A 22,496-nucleotide genomic window follows, 5' to 3' on the forward strand; every position below is an offset into this window, starting at 1 on the left:
GGATCCATTACAGACGCAATCCACGACCGGACCGGGGTCAAGTAGGGCTGCGTCATCACGCCAACCCTCTTCTCAATTTTCCTCGCTGCCATGCTCCACCTCGCACTCAACACGCTCCCTGCTGGAGTGGAACTAAACTACAGAACCAATGGGAACCTGTTCAACCATCGTCGTGTCCAGTTCAGATCCAGGATCGTCCCAACCTCTGTCGTCGAACTACATACGCACATTCAGCGACTGAACTCCAAGTCATCGTCAACATCTTCACTGAGGCGTACAAAAGCATGGGCCTCCCACAAACAGCAACGCGATAATGACCAGATAATGTTTTTTTTAAAGTGGTGTTCGTTGAGGTATAAATATTGGCCATGACAACAGGGAGAACTCCACTGCTGTTCTTCGAATAGTGTCATGGGATCTTTTTGCACTCATCTGAGAGGGTAGGCGGGTCCTCGGTTTAACTTTTCATTCTAAAGACAGCACATCCGACAGTGCAGCAGTTCCTCAGTCCTGCACTGGAATGTCAGCCTGGATTTTGTGCTCAAGTCTCTGGAGTAGGGCTATCACTGAGACAGCTGGATGTGTGGGTTAGTGAATTTATCTGCTTTGAAAATGTGCAAAAATACTGAAAGGTAGTATTGCCGGATATTGCAGTTACAAAATGTTAGATTTTTATATTTGTCTTTTTGTTTTGTAGGAATTGCCAAAACAGCCCTATAGAAGTAGATACTATAGAGACCAAGCATTTGGGAGGTAAAATAACCTTGAATTGTTTCTTAACTAGAATGTTTTTAAGGTTGGTGACGGCAACTGATTAAATTCTCATTTACATGTTGACCAATTTAGTTTAATTAAGAAAATGTAAAAAAAAATCAAAATGTGTGATTCTGGAAGGTCATCCAATTTTCTTTAATTGATTTTGCTTATGATATAATTTCTGAGTAGAATTTTATTGCCACTTTATTTGTTTTGAAGCTCTTGCTGTCGCTTTGAAATTATAAGATTTTTAAGGGATTAGAATCTGCATCAAATTTTTTTCTAATCGAGTAGAGTTGTAGATAGATTGTAATGTTTTGTGTGAACTTGTACTTTTGAGCTAGTGTTCAATAACTTTTACATGCCTGTCGTGTTGCTGAATTATTAATGAGTGGACTACATTTTCTGTCCTTCATTTTTTTCCAATTAATGAAATGCCTTATTTACATTGCCATACAAGGTATGAAGGATTCATCGAATCATAGTGTATGGAAGGAGGTCATTTGGCCCACCGTGCCTGTGCCAGCTCTTTTGAAAGAACTATCCAATTAGTCCTCCCCTGCTCTTTCCTCATAGCCCCGCTAATGCTTCCCTTTCGAGCATATTTCCAATTCCATTTTGAAGGTTACGTATGTTAACAGGAGGCAGTGTTTCTGAACCCTGACATTTAAGTTACTTGGAATAATAATAAGTAGTGATACAGTCTGTCATATCCTGCTTGCCCAATTCCTCAAATCCACCATGTCTCTGGTGTCGCTAAGTATCCCTACCTTGGTGTAGTTACACTGTTCTCTCCTGTTCTCCATGCAAGAGAGATTCAAAGAGTGCTAATGGGTGGTGGAGGCTGCCACAGCATCTCTCAAACTTTGAAACCAGACAATTGTCACTGTAGGTAACAGATTTGTGTCAAAAGATGCGAGACACTGGAATAGCCCTGTGGTTTCAGTGCTATTCCTAGAATCTCTTATTTTCGGCGAGAGCATGTTGAGGTATTGTCAAGAAGCATTGTGTGTGGGGAAAGGGTAGCTTGCCTATTGGGTATGGAGGCACCCAATCATGTTGAGTACAGGTTACACATTTGTTAATACGGATTCTTTTTCCCTGAATCTGTTTCAGCGAATACACTGATACGTGAACACCTCTTGCCTTTTCTGTAAAAGACCTTTATTGAAGATTCTCCGGCCGGGACTTGTCAAGACAAAGGGACACTCTCAATCAGAGCCTGTTTACCTTCCCCTGGACAAGCCCCTTTTCAGCGCGAAAAGCACAGTAGATATACATTTTCAAAACAGAACACATTTGATTAGCACTTGGTCTATCCAATCCCTTTCTGCCTCCCCCCCCCCCCCCCCCCCGAGTACATCCAATGGCAGGCAAGAAAGTCTCCCAATTAGGGCTGGTGTCAGGTAGGTTAGTTATAGCTTTGCTACACTGTCTTCCCTTATCAGTAAAGAACCCAATTAGTTTCTCTTCCTCCTTATCAGTAGAAGCTATTACTTTGCCCTTCCTATCGAGAATTGCTTTCTTTCTTTGTGCTGCCTTGGGCTTTCTCATGACCCGTGTCTAACCTCAACTTCAACTCTTGGTAACCCCTTTTTTTTCTGTTGATTCTGCAGTTGTCTGCATCTTGACCATTTCTTTAGCTCTTTTCCCATGATTCCCTATCTCCATCCTTTTGCCACCTTCTCTAGCCATCTACCACTTTCGCAATCCTTTTACACTTTCTCACATTCATAATTTCTTTTGTGATCTCCTGTGTGAGAAGAAAGTGACTTTGGAGTAAATTAATTTGTTATTCAGTGAAAACAAATATAATTTTTTTAAAAACAGTTCAAACAACTAAAGTGAAAACATGAGTAAGACAGTTGCTTTTAAATTTTACTCTGTACTTGGTACAATTGAAAAGAACCGCAGTAAATTTGGACTTAATTAGTTTTATCTATTTCTGTGTTTATTTTAGAATTTAAAAAAAACATGTTCTAATGTCTATATCTATATCTCTTTCAGTTCCCTCACACTGTTGGACTCAGTAACTCCTCTGAATTCTCCCAATCATGTTATCACCATTGGAACCGGTTCTGGGGGAGGTGGGACCAGTACAAACCGGACGGTCTGTACCTGGGCAGGACCGGAACCAATGTCCTAGGGGGAGTGTTTGCTAGTGCTGTTGGGGAGGATTTAAACTGATATGGCAGGGGGATGGGAACCAATGCAGGGAGACAGAGGGAAACAAAAAGGAGGCAAAAGCAAAAGACAGAAAGGAGATGAGGAAAAGTGGAGGGCAGAGAAACCCAAGGCAAAGAACAAAAGGGCCACTGTACAGCAAAATTCTAAAAGGACAAAGGGTGTTAAAAGAACAAGCCTGAAGGCTTTGTGTTTTAATGCAAGGAGTATCCGCAATAAAGTGGATGAATTAACTGTGCAAATAGATGTTAACAAATATGATGTGATTGGGATTACGGAGACGTGGCTCCAGGATGATCAGGGCTGGGAACTCAACATCCAGGGGTATTCAACATTCAGGAAAGATAGAATAAAAGGAAAAGGAGGTGGGGTAGCATTGCTGGTTAAGGAGCAAATTAAGGCAATAGTTCGGAAGGACATTAGCTTGGATGATGTGGAATCTATATGGGTAGAGCTGCAGAATACCAAAGGACAAAAAAAGTTAGTGGGAGTTGTGTACAGACCTCCAAACAGTAGTAGTGATGTTGGGGAGGGCATCAAACATGAAATTAGGGGTGCGTGCAATAAAGGTGCAGCAGTTATAATGGGTGACTTTAATATGCACATAGATTGGGTTAACCAAACTGGAAGCAATACGGTAGAGGAGGATTTCCTGGAGTGCATAAGGGATGGTTTTTTAGACCAATATGTCGAGGAACCAACTAGGGGGGAGGCCATCTTAGACTGGGTGTTGTGTAATGAGAGAGGATTAATTAGCAATCTCGTTGTGCGAGGCCCCTTGGGGAAGAGTGACCATAATATGGTGGAATTCTGCATTAGGATGGAGAATGAAACAGTTAATTCAGAGACCATGGTCCAGAACTTAAAGAAGGGTAACTTTGAAGGTATGAGGCGTGAATTGGCTAGGATAGATTGGCGAATGATACTGAAGGGGTTGACTGTGGATGGGCAATGGCAGACATTTAGAGACCGCATGGATGAACTACAACAATTGTACATTCCTGTCTGTCGTAAAAATAAAAAAGGGAAGGTGGCTCAACCGTGGCTATCAAGGGAAATCAGGGATAGCATTAAAGCCAAGGAAGTGGCATACAAATTGGCCAGAAATAGCAGAGAACCCGGGGACTGGGAGAAATTTAGAACTCAGCAGAGGAGGACAAAGGGCAGGGAAAATGGAGTACGAGAGGAAGCTTGCAGGGAACATTAAGACGGATTGCAAAAGTTTCTATAGATATGTAAAGAGAAAAAGGTTAGTAAAGACAAACGTAGGTCCTCTGCAGTCAGAATCAGGGGAAGTCATAACGGGGAACAAAGAAATGGCGGACCAATTGAACAAGTACTTTGGTTCGGTATTCACTGAGGAGGACACAAACAACCTTCCGGATATAAAAGGGGTCGGAGGGTCTAGTAAGGAGGAGGAACTGAGGGAAATCCTTATTCGTCGGGAAATTGTGTTGGGGAAATTGATGGGATTGAAGGCCGATAAATCCCCAGGGCCTGATGGACTGCATCCCAGAGTACTTAAGGAGGTGGCCTTGGAAATAGTGGATGCATTGACAGTCATTTTCCAACATTCCATTGACTCTGGATCAGTTCCTATGGAGTGGAGGGTAGCCAATGTAACCCCACTTTTTAAAAAAGGAGGGAGAGAGAAAACAGGGAATTACAGACTGGTCAGCCTGACATCGGTAGTGGGTAAAATGATGGAATCAATTATTAAGGATGTCATAGCAGTGCATTTGGAAAGAGGTAATATGATAGGTCCAAGTCAGCATGGATTTGTGAAAGGGAAATCATGCTTGACAAATCTTCTGGAATTTTTTGAGGATGTTTCCAGTAGAGTGGACAAGTGAAAACCAGTTGATGTGGTATATTTGGACTTTCAGACGGCTTTCGACAAGGTCCCACACAAGAGATTAATGTGCAAAGTTAAAGCACATGGGATTGGGGGTAGTGTGCTGACATGGATTGAGAACTGGTTGTCAGACAGGAAGCAAAGAGTAGGAGTAAATGGGTACTTTTCAGAATGGCAGGCAGTGACTAGTGGGGTACCGCAAGGTTCTGTGCTGGGGCCCCAGCTGTTTACACTGTACATTAATGATTTAGACGAGGGGATTAAATGTAGTATCTCCAAATTTGCGGATGACACTAAGTTGGGTGGCAGTGTGAGCTGCAAGGAGGATTCTATGAGGCTGCAGAGCGACTTGGATAGGTTAGGTGAGTGGGCAAATGCATGGCAGATGAAGTATAATGTGGATAAATGTGAGGTTATCCACTTTGGTGGTAAAAACAGAGAGACAGACTATTATCTGAATGGTAACAGATTAGGAAAAGGGCAGGTGCAAAGAGACCTGGGTGTCATGGTACATCAGTCATTGAAGGTTGGCATGCAGGTACAGCAGGCGGTTAAGAAAGCAAATGGCATGTTGGCCTTCATAGCGAGGGGATTTGAGTACAAGGGCAGGGAGGTGCTGCTACAATTGTACAGGGCCTTGGTGAGGCCACACCTGGAGTATTGTGTACAGTTTTGGTCTCCTAACCTGAGGAAGGACATTCTTGCTATTGAGGGAGTGCAGCGAAGGTTCACCAGACTGATTCCCGGGATGGCGGGACTGACCTATCAAGAAAGACTGGATCAACTGGGCTTGTATTCACTGGAGTTCAGAAGAATGAGAGGGGACCTCATAGAAACGTTTAAAATTCTGACGGGGTTAGACAGATTAGATGCAGGAAGAATGTTCCCAATGTTGGGGAAGTCCAGAACCAGGGGACACAGTCTAAGGATAAGGGGGAAGCCATTTAGGACCGAGATGAGGAGGAATTTCTTCTCCCAGAGAGTGGTGAACCTGTGGAATTCTCTACCACAGAAAGTTGTTGAGGTCAATTCACTAAATATATTCAAAAAGGAGTTAGATGAAGTCCTTACTACTGGGGGGAATCAAGGGGTATGGTGAGAAAGCAGGAATGGGGTACTGAAGTTGCACGTTCAGCCATGAACTCATTGAATGGCGGTGCAGGCTAGAAGGGCCGAATGGCCTACTCCTGCACCTATTTTCTATGTTTCTATGTTTCTATTCTCTATTCAAAAGTCATTAGCAAGATCAAAAGCATATTTGGCTCGATGATAACTTTTAGTAACTCATATTTAAATCAGATCGTAAAAACATCAGATTCTTACGGTTGTAATAGGATATGGGTTGGTCTTATGGTTTTGTGTGTCAGATTAACTACCTCGAAGCCAATTTCTCTTGACTTGGGCTAACCAAAACACACAATCTAATTTTAAAATTATGTAGCAATATTATTTTATCTAATGAAGCTGTAATTTATTTAAACTCAGTCCTCAAGTTAGTTAGTTATACTATGAGTAGGAGATCTTGGTTCAGACTATTTTCAAAATATTCTATTATTCCTAAAACCAGATTTAGGACTGTATTTCTGATAAAAGAAGTGGTCAAACTGAAAGCCAAAGTGAAAACAAAAGAAATACCACCTAAATGATTAATCGATCTCCTGTTTGGAAATGTTCTCAACAAAATAATGCTAAAAACAATCATGCTCTTTTTATGTGGGTGAAGACATAAGCTTGTTACAAAGATGGAATATCGCGTGCAGTTTTGGTTTCCATATTTACGAAAGGATATATTTGCTTTGGAGAAGGTTCACTAGGTTGATTCTGCGGATGAAGGGATTGACTTATGAGGAAAGGTTGAGTAGGTTGGGCCTCTACTCATTGGAATTCAGAAGAATGAGAGGTGATCTTATTAAAACGTATAAGATTATGAGGGGGCTTGACAAGGTGGATGCAGAGAGGATGTTTCCACTGATGGGGGAGACTAGAACTAGAGGGCGTGATCTTAGTTTTAAATGGCCAGCTCCTTATTCTGAGATGCGGAGGAATTTCTTCTCTCGGTGTTGTTAATCTGTGGAATTTGCTGCCTCAGAGTGCTGTGGAAGCTGGGACATTGAATAAATTTAAGACAGAAATAGACAGTTTCTTAAATGATAAGGGGTTATGGGGAGCGGACGGGGAAGTGGAGCTGAGTCCATGATCAGATCAGCAATTGAATGACGGAGCAGGCTCGCGGGGCCGTATGGCCTACTCCTGTTCCTATTTCTTATTTCTTATACCAGCATAGACTTCGAGCGTGGTACAGTACAAACTTATTTTCTTGCTTCAAGACTGAATATGCTTCAATATATTATGTGTACACTAATGATGCCTGGGGTTTGATGGCTAGTGAAGCTCCACAGGAATCATTGCTGGCACTCTTGATTTTAACACTATGCATAACCAATATAGAAGAGAGGGTATTTGTATGTACACAAGTCTTTGAAGGGACAGGGCATGTTGAGAAGGCTGTTAAAAAGGCATATAGGATCCTTGGCTTTATAAATAGATGTATAGAGTACAAAATCAAGCAAGTTATGCTAAAACTTTTATAAAACACTGGTTAGGCCCCAACTTGAGCTTTGTGGCCAATTCTGGGCACCAGAATTTAGTAAGAATGTCGAGGCCTTCGAGAGGGTGCTGAGGAGATTTACGAGAATGATACCAGGGATGAGAGACTAGAGAAACTGGAGTTGTTCTCCTTAGACTAGAGAAAGTTAAGGGGAGATTTGATAGAGGTATTCAAAATTTTGAAGGGTTTTTGGTAAGGTAAATCAGGAGAAACTGTTTATAGTGGGAAAAGGATCGGTAACCAGAGGACACAGATTTAAGATGATTGGCCAAAGAACCAGAGATGACATGAAGAAAAAATATTTACGCAGCGAGTTGTTAGGATCTGGAATGCACTGCCTGACAGGATGGTGAAAGCAGATTCAATAATAACTTTCAAAAGGGAATTGGATAAATACTTGGAGGGAAAAAAGGGAGAGAGCAGGGGAGTGGGACTAATCTGATAGCTCTTTCAAATAGCTGGCACAGGCGCGAAGGGCCAAATGGCCCCTTCTGTGCTGTATGATTCTCTGATTTCTGAATTGTCACATTGCTGTTGACTCCCTGCTACATAAGAGATTATTTGTATTAAGAATGTGGACATATTAAGTAGCTAAGCTAAAAGGATTTTAATGTAGATAACTTGGATTGTTGGCTGAACATAATGGGAGGAATCTGGGCAAAAGATTTGGATATGGTTGTTGACCAGACATTGAAAGCTGTAATTGAGGCTAATCATCTACTGGGATCCATTTTGAGGCCATCTGATAAATTGACACACATTATTTCAATCTTTTATTAGTAAAACCACATCTAGAATATCATGTACAATTTTGACACCCTACCTTTGAGAGGATGTTTGTGTATTGGGAAGGGTGCAGAGAAGAATGACTCATGAGTTAAGCATTTCAAATGTTAATAAAAGACTTGCAGAATTGAATCCAACTTCATTGGCAGAAGGCTAAAAAAGGAGCAACAGTTTATACAGCAACTTGTATCTCTCGGATGCCCCAAGTTTAATTACATTAAAGTGCAGTCTCTGTTTCTATGTAGGTGAATGCAGTAGCCAGTTTCCATACATCAAGGTCCAACAAACAGCAGAGGTCAGCGATCAGATAGCCTATATTTAGCTGGTGTTGATGGACCAAGAATTTTGGCCAGTACCAGAAGAAGTCCTTCCTCCTCTTTGTTTAGTGCAGTGGGATTTCTTTTTAATACCCACTTTCACGGCTAACAAGGGAAATTAGGGATAGTGTTAAATCTAAGGAAGAGACATATAAATTGGCCAGAAAAAACATCAAATCTGAGGACTGGGAGAAATTTAGAATTCAGCAGAGAAGGACAAAGGGTTTAATTCGGAGGGGGAAAATAGAGTATAAGAGGAAGCTTGCAGGGAACATAAAAACCTGACTTCAAAAGCTTCTATAGATATGTGAAGAGAAAAAGATTAGTCAAGACCAACGTAGGTCTCTTGCAGTTAGAATCAGGTGAATTTATAATGGGGAACAAAGAAATGGCAGACCAATTGAACAAATACTTTGGATCTGTCTTCACTAAGGAAGACACAAATAACCTTCCGGAAATACTAGGGGTTCGAGGGTCTAGCGAAAAGGAGGAACTGAAGGAAATCCTTATTAGTCAGGAAATTGTGTTCGGGAAATTGATGGGGTTGAAGGCTGATAATTCCCCAGGGCCTGATAGGCTGCATCTCAGAGTACTTAAGGAAGTGGCCCTAGAAATAGTGGATGCATTGGTTATCATTTTCCAACATTCTATTGACTCTGGATCAGTTCCTATGGACTGGAGGGTAGCTAATGTAACACCACTTTTTAAAAAAGGAGAGAGAGAGAAAACAGGGAATTATAGACCGATTAGCCTGACATTGGTGGTGGTGAAAATGTTGGAATCAATTATTAAAGATGAAATAGCAGCGCATTTGGAAAGCAGTGACAGGATCGGTCCAAGTCAGCATGGATTTATGAAAGGGAAATCATGCTTGACAAATCTAGAATTTTTTGAGGATGTAACTAGTCGAGTGAACAAGGGAGAACCAGTAGATGTGGCGTATTTGGACTTTCAAAAGGCTTTTGACAAGGTCCCACACAAGAGATTAGTGTGCAAAATTAAATCACATGGTATTGGGGGTAATGTATTGACGTGGATAGAGAACTGGTTGGCAGAGAGGATGCAGAGAGTAGGAATAAATGGGTCCTTTTCAGAATGGCAGGCAGTGTCCAATGGGGTGCCGCAGGGTTCAGTGCTGGGACCCCAGCTATTTACAATATACATCAATGATTTAGATGAAGGAATTGAATGTAATATCTCCAAGTTTTCAGATGACACTAAGCTGGGTGGCGGTGTGAGCTATGAAGAGGATGCTAAGAGACTGCAGGGTGACTTCGACAGGTTAGGTGAGTGGGCAAATGCATGGCAGATGCAGTATAATGTGGATAAATGTGAGGTTATCCATTTTGGGGGCAAAAACACGAAGGCAGAATATTATCTGAATCGTGACAGATTAGGAATGGTGACAGATCTGGGTGCCATGGTACATGAGTCATTGAAGTTTGGCATGCAGGTACAGCAGGCAGTGACGAAGGCAAATGGCATGTTGGCTTTCATACTAGAGGATTTGAGTATAGGAGCAGGGAGGTCTTACTGCAGTTGTACAGAGCCTTGGTGAGGCCAGATCTGGAATATTGCGTACAGTTTTGGTCTCCTAATCTGAGGAACGATGATCTTGCTACTGAGGGAGTACAGCGAAGGTTCACCAGATTGATTCCCGGGATGGCAGGACTGACATATGAGGAGAGACTGGATCAACTGGGCTTGTATCCACTGGAGTTTAGAAGAATGAAAGGGGATCTCATAGAAACATATAAAATTCTGACTGGATTGGACAAGTTAGAGGAAGAAAGAATGTTCCCGTTGCTTGGGAGTTCCAGAACCAGGGGTCACAGTCTTAAGAATAAGGGGTAAGCCATTTAGGACCGAGATGAGGAGAAACTTCTTCACTCAGAGAGTGGTTAACCTGGGGAATTCTGTACCGCAGAAAGTTGTTGAGGCCAGTTCGTTAGATATATTCAAAAGGGAGTTAGATATGACCCTTATGGACAAAGGGATCAAGGGGTATGGAGAGAAAGCAGGAAAGGGGTACTGAGATTGGATGATCAGCCATGATCTTATTGAATGGCGGTGCAGGTTCGAATGGCCGACTCCTGTACCTAATTTCTATGTTAGTGCGAAGGTACATGCTCCAGCCTTTTAAATGTTGAAAGAAGTAGACATAAGCGGGTTATTTAATATGGAATGAGATTAGAAGGCAGAGGATCTGTTGTAAATTCATGAGTCTCAAGTGAGAAGAAAATAACCCCCTCTCATCTAGCTGTGGGGAGTAAATTCCCATTAAAAGTAGTCAATAGTGGCTAAGATTCTGGATACATATCTGGTTAAGAAGGAAATTAAAGGCTTCAAAGAATAGATGGAGATAGTCAAATACACTTCACAGAAGTGGTTTTTAAACTTTTCTGTTGTAAATATTGATGTACTCCTGAGACCCTATTCCTTAACTTCCAAACCAGCATCAGTTACCAGAAAGGAGGCAGTGATGTTATTGCACATTTTTATTAGTATACAGTAATAAATGTAACATGCTGGTAAGACAAGATGTAGAGAAATGATATAGAATAAAGAATTATGCATACAATGCCCAAGCTCCGGTGGAAAGACATCTAACCTTATGGAGCCCGTATAAAGCTGAAATTTCAAAACATAGGCGGTATAAAACAATGGCTCTTTTAATCCTTAGACCATGCAATGATCACCTGTGAAATATAATAACCAGATTTGAAAAATGTCGGGTCTAATGTTTAACTCATCTGCGATTCTAGCTCCAGTACCTTGGGTGCCATGGAGAACTATTAATGGGGCTTTATCATCTTGGCAGTTTTATGTGTAATCATTTACTTTAATCAAGACTATATAATTTGGGAAGAATGCATGATAGTAGATGTTGTACTGTTTCTTTCAGAAAGAGTGAGGCCAATATGGCTTTTCCTTGTTCCATGTTTTCTTGGGTCTTGTGTGTGTAACAGAAAAACCTGACCGAATAGTTGAGTCATTTACAGCAATATGGATGTTACATACTGTATAGGTATTTAATGTGCTAATTTGGTTAAAGCCCTATGAGTTGTAGCAGTTGGTCCTTATGTTTGGATGGAAGTCTTTCATAAATGTATGACTTGTACATTGAATTTTATAATCTGAGCCTTCAGATTTCAAGTTGATGTGCTTTGCCAAATTTTCTCGTGCAGCACTTTTGTGGATTTGATAGATGTGAAATATAGTTGTTCATAGCTGCATTAAAATGTGTCCAAAGCATTTATCACTTTAATTCTTTCAAACTTTCTAGGCTGACAGGAAAACCTCTGACCATCATCTCGCAGAAAAATCCCAACACATCGACCATTCTAAATAACTTCTTGGCTGGACTAGGTGAACTTTACTTAAATACCCAATTTAAATGGGATACATTAAACTCTACATGTATAGTGGCAGTGCATGATCGAACACAAATTTGCTGAACTGTGATATTTGGGTTTGATTACCAAACTTGTGGCGTACCTGGTCTCAGCTGCATCTAATGGAGGTCAGAATGAAGGAAAATTAGATGGAGGGTCTTTGGGAATTATTCAGCAGTGGTCAAGGGAAGCTTTGGCAGTGTGCTGCAAGCATGTTGCTCACTTGGCTTCTGAGTTGTGACCTGAGATCAGTAACGGGAAATAACTGGCGGGGTGGGGCGAGAGCGAGAGAGAAAAAGGGCATTAAATCTTCATCAGGTGGAATATGCCCTCTTCTTTTCCCACCCCAAAATGATTTTTTACTTATGTCTTTCTGTACCCACTATTAATTTTGCCAATGCAAATAGATTTTTTTTCCCGAAGGAAAGTGCATTCAGTCAATCTGTTCAAAAACATTGCCGATAGTTAACTAGTCTTCGAAACCCGATGGAACCCAGACAAGAAAACTGAGAGGGTAAAAGACTAGTGTGTCTTACGTTGAATATTTAATATTTAAAACAGCTAGAGAGTAAATTTTGCAGCTATACCTTTTGAAGTGTACTTTTTAAGCCTCTCCCTAACAGCAGATGGGACTGTGGTCATGTTGCATCTGTTTCTGGACCTTAGGCTTCCTAGAAAAGGATAATGAGCAAGAAATTGTTGAAAACATCGCTACTGTCTGCTCAGTTTTTCCATGCGACAAATGGCCGTGCAGGGTGTTATAATATAGCTTCTTCTCAACACTTCCTTGTGCTCACAAAGACAGCTTTTATCAGCAGATAGGTCCCTATGGACTGAAACTTGTGCTCTTGTATGTCATGAGTAAAATACGTACCATGAGCTAATTACCCTTCGATGGGATGCCCAACATGTTATCCTGTCTACTCTGCTGGGCCATGTATTCAGACTAAAACACATTTATGTATAAGTAAAGTAATTGCACAAAAGTTGAAATATATAGTAAGAATATTTATCAGGAAATTACGAAGATTGAACCATTCCAGATGGGGTTGAAATGTCTTCTTTAGAATATATTTCTTCCACAGTTTAATAATCTGAAAGTCTTTAGGAGGCGACAATCTTGCACAGACATTCTGGCACAAAATTTTGGTTGAGTGCAATTTGTAGATTGGCCCAAGAAATTCGAGGCCTAGGTTTCCCAATCGTAATGCTAACAGTAAGCTATTCATTTTAAATGGGTAACGGTCATTACAATGAACTAGGTCCAAATCCAGAAACTGAACCGAACTGAATTAAGCATATTGAGGAAAACTTGCAGTATAGATCCCAGCTGCAAAGGCTTCTGAATAAACATTGAAAAAGGACAGGATAGCACCAGCTGGTCCATTGAATCCTATCCTGTCATGGTGTGACCTCTGCACGATCACCATCATTAACCTCCCCCCCTTCAAATCCACACAATCTCTTGGGAGAGGTGAAAAAACGGCAGGCTAATTTTGGATAAAACTGTGAAATTCCTCTCCGACTCCAGAAGGTGATCATACAAGCTCCAGGAGATCACGATGACTGGATGTAGCAACCCCCAATGAATGACCCACCTACTGTCTATATGCAAGTTTGTTTCCCATTCTCAGGAACTCGCCCAGCTTCCTTTTGAATGCTTGTATGTGCCGGCAGCTTGTTCAATAGGTTGACGACTCTCTGAGAAGTAGTACTTCCTAGCATCTCATCTACTATTCTACTTGTGTAACTTATTCTTGTGCCCCCTGGTCCTTCCTAACATATATAGCTGGAATAGCTTATCCACTTGGACTGTCTTAATATTTTCAATATTTTGAAGACATCAATCAAATTTCCTTGAAGTATATGCTTTTCTAGAGTAACCAAACCCCAGCCTATCATCGTAAACGAGGGCCCCATAACTAGTATCAATTTGGTACGCTGATGGCTCCTGCATCTGCGCACATACAGAGGCTGAACTCCAGGATATAGTTGACGTATTTACTGAGGCGTACGAAAGTACGGGCCTTACGCTAAACATCAGATGACAGAGGTCCTCCACCAGCCTGTCCTTTCCGCATAGCACTGTCTCCCCCAGTCATCAAGATCCACGGTGTGGCCCTGGACAATGTGGACCACGTCCCATATCTTGGGAGCCTCCTATCAACAAGAGCAGGCATTGACGACGAGATCCAACACCGCCTCCAGTGCAGCCTTCGGCCGCCTGAGGAAGAGTGTTTGAAGACCAGGCCCTCAAAACTGCCACCAAGCTCATGGTCGACAGGGCTGTAGTAATACCCGCCCTCCTGTTTGGCTCAGAAACATGGACCATGTACAGTAGACAACTCAAGTCACTGGAGAAATACCACCAACGATGTCTCTGCAAGATCCTACAAATCCCCTGGGAGGACAGATGCACCAATATTAGCGTCCTCAACCAGGCCAACATCCCCAGCATCGAAACACTGACCACATTTGATCAGCTCCGCTGGGCAGGCCATATAATTCGCATGCCAGACATGAGACTCCCAAAGCAAGCGCTCTACTCCGAACTCCTTCACAGCAAACGAGCCAAAGGTGGGCAGTGGAAACGTTACAAGGACACCCTCAAAGCCGCCCTGATAAAGTGCACTGACGCCTGGGAGACCCTGGTCAAAGACTGCCCTAAATGGAGGAAGTGCATCCGGGCGGGCGCTGAGCACCTCGAGTCTCATCGCCGAGAGCATGCAGAAATCAACTGCAGGCAGCAGAAAGAGCATGCGGCAAATCAGTCCCACCCACCCCTTCCCTCAACGACTGTCTGCCCCATCTGTGACAGAGACTGTGGTTCTCGTATTGGAATGTACAGCCACCTAAGGACTCATGCTAAGAGTGGAAGCAAGTCTTCCTCGATTCCGAGGGACTGCGTATGATGATCAATCTAGTGGCCCTACTGTGAATTCTTTTCAGGGCCTCCATATCACCCACCATGTGAGGGGACTAAACAGTCAAATTTGAAAACACAATGGTACATCCCATGCAAAAAATCACATGATGAATAATGGTGCAGGTCCTTGTCCAGGTCTTGCATAACTATTAATGCTTTGAGCAAGTATAGAGTAGCATTTAGCCTAAAACTGTTGCATCGTGTCCCATCTTTCGATCTAGGAATTTGCCTGGGTTTTTGCAGACAGCTGGGCTCTGAGCTCCATCTTGAAATTAGTAAAAAAAATTACCACTCTTATCTTGACTCTAGGTTTAGAAAGACACATTTATGCTGTGCATCTAAAACCCAGTATAAAACACCCCAGAAATGTTCTCAATTTGATGCAGAAGGAAAGCTGTTTTTTCACAAAGGACTGTTTCTTTCTTTTTTAATTTTATTTTTATTTGCTGATTTGTAGAATCTGAATTCTGCCAGTGATATCCCTTGAGGCATGCAACCTCTCTGATAGTGCTACCATGTTCCAGTTATGACCATCAAATATTATGAAATCCTAAAGCCAGAACTCGACACACAAAAATATCTGAATGCTACACTACATTTTTAGTGCAAAGTATTGAGTTGAGAAGTTTGCTTTTGTTCATTCTGCAATCACTTTGCTGAAGCAAAGCTGGCTGCTGTTATAATTCATGTTTGAAAATGTGTTTTGTTAGGAAAGACTGAACAAGGAATGAGTTACAGGTATTAATTATTGTCCCTTTTTCAGACAGTATTAATAATAGTGGTTCACGGTTGGATTCTAAATCCCACTTCAAAGACCAGTTTTCAAAAGAGAAAATACAAGTGAAAGAATCTCCAAAGGATCTCCAGGGTAAAAAGGTGACCAAACTTAGTACTTCACTTATATTTTATCTTAAATGGTTTCTGCATCACTAATTTCTGATTTTTCTTTAATCTCTTTCTAGTCTTTTGTTGAAGTTTTACATTGTGAAATTGCTGAGATATTTTTTCCATTGCAGTAAAGTTGTAGATTATATTTAGAATTGCTATTTTCTTGGGTGATAGATTTTTTTTCTGTTTGGGAATGAACATGTTTTCATGAACCGAGTGTCAACATCCAGAATAATCAGTCCAGATACAGCATGAGTTAACTGCACTTTGAAATCGTTCCATGTGCCTTGGCTCCAATCTTGTGATACATTTCCTGCAGCATCCATCCTTATAGGCACCCATATAATTTGTATTCTGTGCTGTGCCTACTGTGAATTGCGATGATACGATCCGGATTCATTTCATTTGGGATCCTTGCAGCCAGCTGTGTAATGAGACCTTCATCCCCATCAGTTTTGGTTGGAATTAAGCCCAAGTCCCAGAGGTAAAAAGATGGTTTTATGTCTGTAGCTGCTTGTCAGTTTAGCACAGATGTAATGAGAACCATCTTTTGTCAGTATACAAAACAAAACCACCTTGCTTTCCCCAATGCCAGGCCAAGTGTGACCCAATGATTAAAAATTGAAGGCGAGGATACTTGGGGCATGCAGTGAAGAAAGAAGAAAAGTCCAGGGAAAGTATATAAAAAAATATATATATATACTTTTTTTCCTCTTTAGAAATCGTCTGCTGCCAGATCGCTGTTGCACCGACCTGAAAATAACCAATCTCATCATGTGGCAGAAACTTTCACAGGCGAGAAGAAGAAAAATAATGGTTGTACCACTTAACTTCATTTTGTCCGTTTGTAGTGATGTTGCCTCAGCAGCTTCTGCAAGATTGATGGGTGTAGTTTTATCAGAAAATGTTGCAAGTTTTGTCAGATACAGACTGGAGAAATAAATTTAAACAATGCTGTGTAATAGGTTCATAGAAACATAGAAAATAGGTGCAGGAGTAGGCCATTCGGCCCTTCAAGCCTGCACCACCATTCAATAAGATCATGGCTGATCACTCACCTCAGTACCCATTCCTGCTTTCTCTCCATACCCCTTGATCCCTTTAGCTGTAAGGGCCATATCTAACTCCCTCTTGAATATATCTTTAACGAACTGGCATCAAGAACTCTCTGCGATAGAGAATTCCACAGATTCACAATTCTCTGAGTGAAGAAGTTTCTCCTCATCTCGGTCCGAAATAGCTTACCCCTTATCCTTAGACTGTGACCCCTGGTTCTGGACTTCCCCACCATTGGGAACATTCTTCCTGCATCTAACCTGTCCAGTCCCATCAGAATTTTATATGTTTCTATGAGATCCCCTCTCATTCTTCTAAACTCCAGTTAATACAGGCCCAGTCGAACCAGTCTCTCCTCATATGTTAGTCCTGCCATCCCGGGAATCAGTCTGGTGAACTTTGGCTGCATTCCCTCAATAGCAAGAACGTCCTTCCTCAGATTAGGAGACCAAAACTGAACACACTATTCCAGGTGAGGCCTCACTTAAGGCCCTGAGTGCAGTAAGACCTCCCTGCTCCTATACTCAAATCCCCTAGCTATGAAGGCCAACATGTCATTTGTTGCCTTCACTGCCTGCTGCACCTGTATGCCAACTTTCAATGACTGATGTACCATGACACCCAGGTTTCGTTGCACCTCCCCTTTTCCTAATCTGCTGCCATTCAGATAATATTCTGCCTTCATGTTTTTGCCACCAAAGTGGATAACCTCACATTTATCCACATTATACTGCATCTGCCATGCATTTGCCCACTCACCGAACCTGTCCAAGTCACCCTGCAGCCTCTTAGCATCGTCCTCACAGCTCACACCGCCACCCAGTTTAGAATCATCTGCAAACTTGTAGATATTACACTCAATTCCTTCATCTAAATCATTGATGTATATTGTAAATAACTGGGGTCCTAGCACTGAGCCCTGTGGCACCCCACTAGTCACTGCCTGCCATTCTGAAAAGGACCCGTTTATCCCGACTCTCTGCCAACCAGTTCTCTATCCATGTCAATACATTACCCCCAATACCATGTGCTTTAATTATGCACAGCAATTTCTTGAAAGCCTTTTGAAAGTCCAAATACACCACATCCACTGGTTCTCCCTTGTCTGCTCTACTAGTTACATCCTCAAAAAATTCCAGAAGATTTGTCGAGCATGATTTCCCTTTTCATAAATCCATGCTGACTTGGACCGATCCTGTCACTGCTTTCCAAATGCGCTGCTATTTCATCTTTAATAATTGATTCCAACATTTTCCCTGCTACTGATGTCAGGCTAACAAGTCTATAATTACCTGTTTTCTCTCTCCCTCCTTTTTTAAAAAGTGGTGTTACATTAGCTACCCTCCAGTCCATAGGAACTGATCCAGAGTCGATAGACTTTTGGAAAATGATCACCAATGCATCCACTATTTCTAGGGCTACTTCCTTAAGTACTCTGGGATGCAGACTATCAGGCCCTGTGGATTTATCGGTCTTCAATCCCATCAATTTCCCTAACACACTTTCCTGACTAATAAGGATTTCCTTCAATTCCTCCTTCTCGCTAGACCCTCGGTCCCCTGTCTTCCTTCGTGAAGACAGAACCAAAGTATTTGTTCAATTGGTCTGCCATTTCTTTGTTCCCCATTATAAATTCATCTGATTCTGACTGCATGGGACCTACGTTTGTCTTCACTAATCTTTTTCTCTTCACATATCTATAGAAGCTTTTGCAGTCAGTTTTTATGTTCCCGACAAGCTTCCTCTCATACCCTATTTTCCCCCTCCTAATTAAACCCTTTGTCCTCCTCTGCTGAATTCTACATTTCTCCCAGTCCTCAGGTTTGCTGCTTTTTCTGGCCAATTTATATGTGTCTTCCTTGGATTTAACACTATCCCCAATTTCCCTTGTTAGCCACGGTTGAGCCACCTTCCCCGTTTTATTTTTATTCCAGACAGGGACGTACAATTGTTGAAGATCATCCATGTGATCTTTAAATGTTTGCCATTGCCTATCCACCGTCAACCCTTTAAGTATAATTTGCCTGTATATTCTAGCCAATTCACGTCTCATACCATCGAGGTTACAATTGAATATAACTGACAGTTCTTTTTATACTTGAATGGTCAGATGTTTAAAATTCAGAAAGTCCTAGTTACTCTTTTCCGGAATATAAAAAGAAGCAGTTCAAATCAAAAGGTCTGTTTGAGGAGTCAGTTTGAAAGAGGAAAAAAAATCTTTTTAAATAAATTTAATTCTGAATTTATAGAGGCATAAGCCTAGATATGACTAGATTGGGCATGCTGTGACAAGCATAGGATTTTTGTCCGCTAGTTGAGACATTTGTGATAACTGGGATTAAACTTCTCTTCCATCATACCATTTAAGATACCACATTTAAGATAGAGGTACCATAAAATGCCTCTGCATTCAATCGGTGCTAACATATTCACAGAAACAAACCGCTGCCCAATGCATATTTGTTGATCATGATTGGCCATCATTTTAAAGTGTTTTGTGATTTGCAGGAAACCACAATTAACTTGGTGTACTTTAAATCAATCATTTAATACAATCACAAAAATACATTCTTGTCACATAATAAGCAAGATAATCGATGCAAGAACAGTAAGGTTATACCAAATACAATGAGGTGCTCCTGATTGATGATGGGAATTGGCAGGTAATTGAGACACTCCAAAATCTGTCCGTGGGATATTGCTGCGCCATACACCCAGGTATGGGAATGAAGACCAGGATAATTTATTTAAAAAAGGAAACATGAGGTTTTATTCACCAAGAAAAGAGACAAACTACAAATAGCTAAAGAAAAATGAGGGTACTGTATACTGGGGAGATGTCTCATAAAGCACTTTCTTTAAAGAATGTGGTAAAGTGAGAAGGCAAATAATTCAAGTGCAAATAAGTGGTTAAATTTAGATAGGAGAGTTAAAGTACGAATGATAACCTTCAGTGCGCTGAATGAAACATTTTTCAACGTACTTTTTTAAGAAGCTGTAACGTTGCATAAACTCTCATATGTTTTGGTATTTCTCTGTTGACCATGTCGTTTGTTTGTCATGGACTTCTTTAAATCACAATTGAAGTAATTGCCTCACGCTCACTGCTGGTAACAGTGTGCTGATGCTGCGGTCTTCAGTGATTGTTGGTAATGACAGGTGGCTGTTGCTCTGTGTCATGTGTCTTTTACTATCTACCAGTTAGTCAAATCAAAAAGAAAAATGGCCTAAACTGTTTGGTGAAAATTGAAGTGGAATTTGTTTTTTAATTAAATTTGGAAATAGTTTTTTTTTTAAATGCTTGATTCTATAAGCTTTACAAGGATAATCATTTTCTTTCCTTTCTCTTTGAAGGCTACTGCAGGTCAAGTAAACAGACGGAGTCTCGGCTAGTACCAGCAGCTGTTGCTGATGACAAAGTCAATGTGGATGGTGGTGGTGATGGTGTTGATGATGAAAGAGAACTTGTTGATGAAGTAGAAGAGCCCCTCATCGGCGTAGAGGCCCTCGTGCCACAGGCAGATGTATCCATTGTAGAAAAATTTGGAATCACTTATAATGCAGAAACATCAGTTGTATACTCGACTCCAAACCCTTCAAGACTTTCAGAAGAAGCTAAACCAAAAATGAGGTATGAAAGATGGTGGGTTAGTACAAGTCGAGTTGAATGATCGTTATGCGACTTAGGCAGATGTTAACAGTAAGTAAACCTTCTAACCTTCCCAGTGTCAACTCATTTTTCTGACAAAGTGCAGGAGTATCTTTATTTTGCAGGGTAGAAATTCACTCTGTTATCTCTTCTAGATTATTTTAAAATGCGTGGATGCCCAGGGGTACGGTAACATAGGGTTCTGTTACTGGACTAGTAATCCAGAGCCTGGACTAATGATCTGGAATCATGAGTTCAAATCCCACCATAACAGCTGAGGAATTTAAATTCAATTGATTAAATAAATCTGGAATAAAAAGCTATCATCAGTAATGGGTGACCATGTAACTACCAGATTGTTGGAAAAACCCATCTGGTTCTGCTGTCCTTACCCGGTCTGGTCTTTGTGACTCCAGACCCATAGTGAGGTGGTTGACTCTGAACTGCCCCTCTGAAATGGCCGCGCAAGCCACTCAAGAAGGCTCACCACCACCTTCTCGGGGGCAATTAGGTATGGGCAATAAATGCTGGCCTTGCCGGTGACATTCACATCCTGTGAATTAATTTTTAAAAATCCGTCCGGACCAGGGATTTTATTGAGTTTGAGTTTGATTGGTTCATTTAATGTTTCTCCTCTTTATTTTGAATGCAGTTATATCGGGCCCAAGTTTCGGGCCGCGCCTAAAATGGCGCAGCCCGGACCTGGACGCCCGTTTTTCGCGCCAGAAAGTGCGCCTAAAAAAAACGTACCTATTCTCCGGCTCACTGTAGGCCCTCTGGAGCTGGGCGCGGCGCAGCATGAGCTGTCGGGGGCGTAGCCAGGTCCCTGCGCTGAAAACAGTGCCGGGACCTCTGCACATGCGCGCTACAGTGGGAGGTACAGGCGCCCAAAACTGTGGGAGGGGCCCGAAGCACGCAGCCCCTAGCCCTGGCCGAATGGCCTCACTGGGGCTGCGTGAATAAGGCTCCCCCCGGACCTCCGCGACTCGACCTCTGCTCCACCCCGCCCCGGACCTCCACGACCCCACCCCCGAGACCCGACGCCGCCAACCTGTAAATCCAGCCCGAAGTCTTGGGCCCGGCCGTTCAGCCTCCTTCTCTCCCTTCCCCCCCCCCCCTCCCTCCTTCCTTCCTTTCCCCCCCTCCTTCCCCCCCCTCTCTCCTTCCCCCCTCTCTCCTCCCCCTCTCCCCCCACCCTCCTCTCCCCCCCCCACCCTCCTCTCTCCCCCCCCCCCACCCTCCTCTCTCCCTCTCTCCCCCCCCACCCTCCTCTCTCCCCCCCCCACCCTCCTCTCTTCCCCCCCCCACCCCCCTCTCTCCCCCCCCCACCCTCCTCTCTCCCCCCCCCACCCTCCTCTCTCCCCCCCCCACCCTCCTCTCTCCCCCCCCACCCTCCTCTCTCCCCCCCCACCCTCCTCTCTCCCCCCCCCCACCCTCCTCTCTCCCCCCCCACCCTCCTCTCTCCCCCCCCCACCCTCCTCTCTCCCCCCCCACCCTCCTCTCTCCCCCCCCCCACCCTCCTCTCTCCCCCCCCCCACCCTCCTCTCTCCCCCCCCCCACCCTCCTCTCTCCCCCCCCCCACCCTCCTCTCTCCCCCCCCCCCACCCTCCTCTCTCCCCCCCCCCCACCCTCCTCTCTCCCCCCCCCCCCACCCTCCTCTCTCCCCCCCCCCCCACCCTCCTCTCTCCCCCCCCCCCCACCCTCCCTCTCTCCCCCCCCCCCACCCTCTTCTCTCTTCCCCCCCCCCACCCTCCTCTCTCCCCCCCCACACCCTCCTCTCTCCCCCCCCACACCCTCCTCTCTCCCCCCCCCCCCCCACCCTCCTCTCTTCCCCCCCCCCCCCCCCCCTCCCCCCTCCTCTCTTCCCCCCCCCCCACTCCTCTCTTCCCCCCCCCCCACTCCTCTCTTCCCCCCCCCACCCTCCTCTCTTCCCCCCCCCCCACTCTCCCCCCCCCACTCTCCCCCCCCCACTCTCCCCCCCCCCACTCTCCCCCCCCCCACTCTCCCCCCCCCCACTCTCCCCCCCCCCACTCTCCCCCCCCCACTCTCCCCCCCCCATTCTCCCCCCCCCCCCAC

At 43.3% G+C, this 22,496-nt stretch overlaps 1 protein-coding gene across 3 annotated transcripts in view; it reads left to right on the forward strand.

Annotated features, from left to right (window-relative positions):
- Positions 1-22,496, forward strand: part of LOC139268258 (centromere protein C-like) — a 159,838-nt gene that overhangs the window by 27,152 nt on the left and 110,190 nt on the right. For 2 of the 3 annotated variants that reach the window (XM_070886326.1, XM_070886314.1), the window contains exons 2-6: positions 698-753; positions 11,793-11,875; positions 15,591-15,703; positions 16,435-16,531; positions 20,126-20,402. In XM_070886326.1, the coding sequence (XP_070742427.1) occupies positions 698-753; positions 11,793-11,875; positions 15,591-15,703; positions 16,435-16,531; positions 20,126-20,402 (626 nt within the window). The remainder of the gene's footprint in view (positions 1-697; positions 754-11,792; positions 11,876-15,590; positions 15,704-16,434; positions 16,532-20,125; positions 20,403-22,496) is intronic. The other variant, XM_070886320.1, reaches the window with a different exon arrangement.

Source organism: Pristiophorus japonicus, chromosome 1, assembly GCF_044704955.1.
Source record: "Pristiophorus japonicus isolate sPriJap1 chromosome 1, sPriJap1.hap1, whole genome shotgun sequence".
Taxonomy (NCBI): Eukaryota; Metazoa; Chordata; class Chondrichthyes; family Pristiophoridae; genus Pristiophorus; species Pristiophorus japonicus.